This window comes from Prionailurus bengalensis, chromosome A1 (assembly GCF_016509475.1).
Source record: "Prionailurus bengalensis isolate Pbe53 chromosome A1, Fcat_Pben_1.1_paternal_pri, whole genome shotgun sequence".
Taxonomy (NCBI): Eukaryota; Metazoa; Chordata; class Mammalia; order Carnivora; family Felidae; genus Prionailurus; species Prionailurus bengalensis.
In genome coordinates, this window is record NC_057343.1 from 209,707,574 (window position 1) to 209,715,000 (window position 7,427).

Genomic DNA, 7,427 nt, shown 5'->3' on the forward strand with positions numbered 1-7,427 from the left:
GGTTAGTTGGCAGGAGGGAGTGAGGGTCAAGGGCACTGAGAAGCTGGGGCCATGGAAAGAGGAGCTGGACTCAGTGATTTAACCATCACTTCTTCCTCTGACATAAATCGTCCCAAATGAAACCTCTCACTATATTGTGACTAGTGATAACCCTTGGATTCTTTATGAAAATACCACAGAAATCCACAAATCTTTCTACTTCCATCCTTAAATGTCTTATAATGATTTGCATCAAATTAGATAAGATGCTGTATATGCACTTTCTGAAGTAGAAAAACAAAGTGTTTTGTTTTTTGCCTTGTGGAAGTTTAAGAATAAGTCAAAATGCTTATCTCCCTTGGCTTTTATTTCTATACAAGACAGTGAAAGACAGTGAGGGAAATTGCCTTCTTGGAGTAGAGTCCAGAGTGAATTCAGCAGTCCTCACTGCCCCCTTCCCACACCCTTTTTGGGGGGTGAGGAGGCAAGGCTGGATGCTTTGTTGCAAAATAACCCTGCTTTGTGTTTGTCTAGCCCTTTCTGAAATGCAAAACCCCTTCCAAAAGCTGCCTCCCTTGTCTTCTCAGCACCCCCAATGGTTGTCATGAGATCAGAGAATTCACATCTCTGATAGAAAAAAAACAAGGCTAGTTAGTTCACTGAGCCCAAGAAGAAAGCTCAATGACATATAGAACAACAATGGGTCTGGTTTCCCTCATACATACCATAATTTAATATGCTTCTAACTGCCCAACTCTCAAACATAGCATATCAAATTTTCAGGCTATTATTCTGTTTTTCAGATGTCCAGCTGCCTTACCCACATCTGCTTTACCGTGCCATTCCTCTAGTCACAGTCTGTGACAGGGATGACCGTTTCCTCATATCCATTTTCTCCTTTCTTATAATAGAACCCCTGTATATCAGTTGGCCCATCACCACTCAAGGATTACATTTCCCAGCGTCTTTTGCATCTAGCTGTGGCCATGTGGCTAAAGTCGGTCCAACAGAATTTGAGTTAAAATAATGAGGGCAATTTCTGAGTTATCCCTTAATAGGAAGGGCTGTGTACCCTTTCCTCGTTTCCTCATCCAGTGGCTAGAATGTGGATGTTATCAGTGAGCCAATTTGGACCATGGGAAGGAGGGCCAAAGGGGTTGGCAGGACAATGAGATGGAAGGATTCTGGGTCTCTGATGGAGAGAAGCCACCAAAACTGGTTATATCCAGACAGGTTATATCCTGAAGGAAACATGAATGCACATGTTGTTAGAATCACTATTATCTTGGGATTTTGAACTGTTAGATTTTTATCTTAATTAATACCTGACCCAATGTACAAAAATAATCTGGATAGCTATGTACAAGGAGCCCCTCAAAAGATGGGACTATTCTTAACTGAATACTTCTTGCTTTGCGATGACAAAACCATGCTGAATGGCTCTGAACTTAAATCTCTGACCCTGATTTCAGATTCTATCTTTACCCCCTTCCATGCCATACTTTTCTCCTATGGCTGGAAACCCAGGTCATTTGTTTCCAGGAATGAAGCTCTATGTTTTCTCATTTACTGGTCCAGACAGGTAGCTACTATTCCGTAAGGGAATCCAGTGAGCATTGCTGGAAGAAAGCACAAAGTGGGAGAGCACTGGACCGGGAGCCAGGAGACCCTGGTTCTGCTACCAAATAGCTTTGCAATCTTGGAGATGCCACTTAACCTCTCTGGGCCAAAGTTTCAACACTAAAATACTACGATTGCTCTAAAATGACCTTGTTGGTAGGTAGTAACCTTGGATGCAGCTTCACAGTTGACTTCACAAGTCAAGGCTCGGCCTTGGTTGCCTTGGTAGAAGTTGAGAATATCTAGCATCATGGCATGGGAGCACCAGAGAAATAGAAAAATGCTATCTTCCAAACATTCTTTTTCCAATGGCCCTGATGAAAGCTATGCAGGCCAGAGTGGAGGGAAAAATCGGGGGATTCTATTCCCTTAGAGGTCACAGAAAGCTAGAAAGTATCTTCCAGGGTTTCACAGAAAGGGCAGCATTGACTTTGGGACTGAACACATCTTCCTTGTATGGGTCTGTCCTGTGAACCGCAGGAAAGCAGCATCCCTGAAGCTTGTCCACTAAAATGCCCACACTTAGGCCCATTTGCCCCATAAGAACTAAGAAACTCCCAGTTGGGAACCATTACTAGGCCACCCCTTCATTTTACAGTCAAAGAGAGATTAGATTCAGAGGGGTTCAGTAACCTTGCCTAAGATTATCCTTGCTCTGGTGAAGGAAGGAGCTGGGACTCCATGCAAGTCTCATGATTCTTGCCTACGTCTTCTCTCTGCATCCTGGGATAAGACCCAAGTGCAATCACTACTGTGGGTCAACCAGACCAGTGGACTCCAAAGCAGGGTGATAGTGTATCTCCCTGGGTGAATAAGACAATGTCCTGGGATGACAGAAGAAAAGCACTTTCTATTTTTGTTTTATTTCCTCCTTTAAATCCTGTGGAACTTTACAATGTACATAATTTATTAGTAGAGTAGCATGTGTATAATTTATAACCATACACACACACACACACACACACACACACACACACTCAAATATTTTTCAACCAATCGTATGCATGATCCGAAAGTGTGGAGCCCACCAGTTTAAGCATTCATTTCCACTTCTAACCCTAAAAAGGACCAGATTGCCCTGGTTTATTTTACTACTTATTTTTCCAGGTTGGAACCTGCAAGTTGTTCTTCTAAGTGTCAAATGCTAACCAAATCAGAATCCTCCATGTAGGCAGATTATCAGAGGATACGACCAGTGGTCAACCTGATCTTCTGTTTGGCATTAAATCCAGCAAGCCAAGCAGTTTTAGGTGACCTGGTCCTGACGTACTGGGAAGGTCTGGAATCACTAGAGGCAGCGAGGAAAGGAGAAGGGAAAAGATGGGTGAGGGGAAGCACCTCCACAGCGATGCTCTCTAGTTTAAACACCTTCTCTCCTTTTCAGTCTTGCTCACCTAGTCTTGGAACAGAGCTTAAATTACTTCAACCTTTAAAAATGTTCCTCTTAACCTTACTCTGCCACGTGAGATGAAGCAACACATAAGAGAATAAAAGCGACTTCTTTCTAAATGATCGAACATTCATCTAATATGCTCTGTGGTCCCTGCTTACACTGGAGCTAAGCACTCTCCCTTGGGCCTTAATCAGTATGACCGAGATGCCGGAAAATCAACATTCTGATGAAAAGAGACCCCCTGAATCCTGGGTTGGGGCAAGGGTATAACCTTTCCAAAGCATACTTACAAAAATCACCTGACGATCGGATTGTCCCTGCAGAGGAAAAAAACAAACAAAACAACATGAAAGGAAAGTAAAACTTATAGGTCTAAAATGAAGCCCCTTCTACAGACAGCCAAGGGCAGCAAACACACATCTTCCCATCTGAACTCCCTTGACCACTCACTTGGTTCTTGTTCCATGAGCGCTGTGGTACTGAGGGCTCTCCGCCCATGACCTTATTTGGCAATCACCGCATCCTTGTGCTACAGGCTGGTATGATACGGTACAGAGGTTCCCAAACTTTCTATGTTCACAGCACCTTTGCTGTCTCAGTAATATTTTTACAGCACCTCTCAGGCCAAAGAAATGCCTAAGTGTTCCATTTGTTTGGTAGTTACACCCAAACAGCTTGGCATTAGTAGTTCACACAGATGTCACTCTTTCCCTTGGAAAGTTGAGACATTCCACAGTATCCCTGAGAGGTTGGTGCAGAGCCCTGGACACCCTGGCACACAGTTTGGGAACCACAGATACACTCCCTATAATACAGTTATTATGTGGATCCCCGTTTTGTCCATGAGGGAACTGAGATCCAGTAAGGTTAGCTTGTTGTAATACAGCATCTGAATGCAAGTCTCTGAACCCAGAATCACTCTGCTATACCAGACCCCTCCCCTCTTCCTGACTCACTGCCTGTACGTCTAGGCATTATTTCTCTTCCCATTCTGTATATTCTGCGCCTCCCCCCATCTCCCTACCTAAACACACAAGCACACGGGCATGCACACACACACAAACTTGTCCTCTTTGTTCAAACCATTCCCTTTGACTTCAGTGCACCTCCCTCTCGTCTGCCTTCCAGAAACTGTCCCTGCTTCAATTCTCTGCACCTACTTTGACCACTTGTTTTTATACTAAATCTTCCCTCTTCAAAACTTCAGTTTGCTCTCCAACTGGGTATCAGTAAGAATGTGATTTTCCCAGAGGACCGAAAGCTGCCGAGAAAGGGGGGTCTGTGTTGTCCTATGCTGGGTATACGGTAGCAGCTATGAAAGTTTGTTGAAATCAGCAAGGTATAATTTTTTTTTAATTTTTTTTTTTCAACGTTTATTTATTTTTGGGACAGAGAGAGACAGAGCATGGACGGGGGAGGGGCAGAGAGAGAGGGAGACACAGAATCGGAAACAGGCTCCAGGCTCTGAGCCATCAGCCCAGAGCCTGATGCGGGGCTCGAACTCACGGACCGTGAGATCGTGACCTGGCTGAAGTCGGACGCTTAACTGACTGCGCCACCCAGGCGCCCTGCAGCAAGGTATAATTTGATAGCACACTGTGAGGCCTGGATGTAATTAACAAACAGATCATATTTAACATAAAGGCAATGATCATCACGAATGATCATTAACACGTACCTGGCTTTACATTTTAACACCAAAGGCTTTTTTTTTTTTTTTTAACACCAAAGGTTTTTATTTTTGAGAGAGAGAGAGAGAGAGACAGAGTGCAGGTGGGGGAGGGGAAGAGACAGAGGGAGACACAGAATCTGAAGCAGGCTCCAGGCTCTGAGCTGTCGGCAAAGACCTGATGCAGGGCTTGAACTCACAGACGGTGAGATCGTGACCTGAGCCGAAGTCAAGACACTTAACCGACTGAGCCACCCAGGTGTCCGCCCACCAAAGGTGTTTACATACACCATTGTATTTGGAACTCACAACAATTATAGCCCTTCTCCTATAGTGGGAGAAAGGAAAGGGTTAGTCAGATGAGGCACTCCGGCCGAAGTTACTCAACCTGTAAGTGCCAGAAGGATGTCTGGAAGCCCAGGGTGCCTATTTCCCTCCTGGCTCTCTGCTTCATGTATGCACTGCAGTGACCTCCCCAGAGATGCCAGTGTCCAGCCCAGCTCCATGTGCTGGGTCAGGGACTGGATTCCAGAGGCACCGTCCAGACTCCCAGACACCTGTCACCAACGCTGTACCCTTGCTGCCTGGACTGTGGTGTAGGCAGAGCAGTGAGCCACACTCCCCTGCAAGATAGAAAGCTGGTGGCTGGGGACATTGCTGGCTCCTTGGTGGGGTCCAGATGCTTGTTGAAAGTTCCAGTGCTGCCGAGGTGAGACAGAACCTCTACTAGTGGCTTCCGACGCGGGCTAAGCCAATCTCCCCTTTTAAGATAAAACCATAGCAGTTGGGATGGAGGGCTTCTGGGGCAAATGAGGAAAGCTGAAGCAAAAGTCTGAGACTAAAAGCCTACCGTGCAAAGGACAAGCAAGCTGCAAATGTGCATCTCTTCTTTTTGAAGAGCTTTGGTAAAAAAAACAGACAACAGCCAGAGCAGGACTCTGAAGTCAGCCTGCCCTGGGTTTACGGTTGACTCTGTTACTCGCTAATGTATGATTTCGGGGAAATTATTTCACCTGTCTGAGTCTCAGTGTCCTTGTCAATAAAATGAGGTCGTAGATAGTTGTGAATATGAAATGGAAAAATGAATATAAAGCATGAGGAATAGTGCCTGGCAGGTAACAGAGGCCCAATGAGTGACGGCCACTTCTTCCCGGCGACAAATAGGTTTTCCACACACCAGCCTCGCGAACACTTACTAAGTAGGACTTACAAACAACCCCAGCACCACGGCCCCCGTTACAGCAATCTTCTGGGCACTGGTGCTAACTGCTTGCAGAGCAACTCAAAAGGCTCTAGCCTGTAGGATAATTGTAGTAGCATGGGGAAGGAGGCAGAGAGTAGAGGAAAGAAAACAGAACATGCCTAAGGCAGAAAAATTCACCCAGAGAGACCCTGACAGCAGAGAGAAAAGAAATAGATGGAGAGCCAACAATTGGTTAGTGGAAGGACGGGGTGCCTGCCGAGCTTGACAAGAAAAATAAACAACTTGGACCGTTGGAATATACATTTCAAATTACATCATTTTCTTCTGCATTGTGTCTCCAGGCTGCGGGGGAAGATACAAATGTGTCACATTTATTTATAAAGCTTTACTGGGATTTTTTTAAAAAATGGAATCGAATTTTATGAAGACAAAAAGGGGGGAAACAGCTGTAAGGTGGCTGTTTTCTCACATGACGAATGGGATGGGTTGAGTCCAGGATGGAAGTGTTTATGCCAGAACTTTCTTCATACCGCTGCCTTTCTGGAGATATAGATGCGTGTGGAGAGGGAATGTGCATGAAAGACATTTGTAAATTCCAGGGGACTATACAAACGGTTATTATTATTACATATACAGCATGCGCGCGCACACACACACACATGATTAGAAATCCTTCTGGATATCGCTGAAATGCCAACCGCAGCTGTGTCTTTGTGGGAGCTGCCATGATGGAGATACTCACAAGGGCAGGGATGTCCTGGCTGAGTGGCACACTATGGGACCGCTCCTGCAGGGATTTATCGACGCCGACCTCGGAGTAAAAGACCTGGAAAAGACACAGACATCCAGGGTGAGAGTAGGGCCAGCACTCCTCTACCAGATCAAGGTTCTGGGGTTCTAACTCCACTTACAACAGCAGTGGGTTCTGAGGGGCACCGCCTCTCCTCACAGACACCTGTTCTGAGGCAACAAACATCAGCTTGACCTGGCCGGGCTTGCAAACTCAGAAGCCAGAAAGGAGACACGTATTAGTGAAATGGGATAGAGAGGGCTGGACCCAGCTCCTACTATTTTTCCCCAAACCACGACTTTCTCAGGCAATCTTCTATCTTCCCACTTTGGATACAACATGACTTCAGAAACACATCTCTCTGCTTTAAGAAGCCGATGGGATGAGGATCTGTGTGTGTGTGTGTGTGTGTGTGTGTGTGTGTGAGAGAGAGAGAGAGAGAGAGAGAAAGAGAGAGAGAGAGAGAGAGAAAGGGAGGTAGTAGGGAGATGCAGGTCGTGGCATTATTGGGGGAGCTTCCGTTCGACCTCAAGTGGGCAGCCCAGCTCCAGGGGGCTTGGAGCCCCATAGGAATGTGGTCCCCAGTGTGGCCAGCTCTCTGGATGTCCCCAGAGATTTCAGAACTCTAAATATTTATCTGAAATCTCCTAACTCCTAAAAGTTGACTTGTTTTTAAAAACCCTGTTCAAACAAAACATTTTAGTGAACGGAAATCAGTCAAACCTGTAACCTCTGGCAGGTAGGAACGCATTCTCTGTTCCCTCCCCCACTT

General features: G+C 45.7%; 1 protein-coding gene across 2 annotated transcripts in view; it reads right to left on the bottom strand.

The window, feature by feature from the left end:
• EGFLAM (EGF like, fibronectin type III and laminin G domains) overlaps positions 1 to 7,427 on the bottom strand; it is a 180,462-nt gene that overhangs the window by 109,588 nt on the left and 63,447 nt on the right. For both annotated transcript variants that reach the window (XM_043599670.1, XM_043599661.1), the window contains exons 3-4: positions 6,608 to 6,691; positions 3,283 to 3,309 (exon numbers count right to left, since the gene is read on the bottom strand). In XM_043599670.1, the coding sequence (XP_043455605.1) occupies positions 3,283 to 3,309; positions 6,608 to 6,691 (111 nt within the window). The remainder of the gene's footprint in view (positions 1 to 3,282; positions 3,310 to 6,607; positions 6,692 to 7,427) is intronic.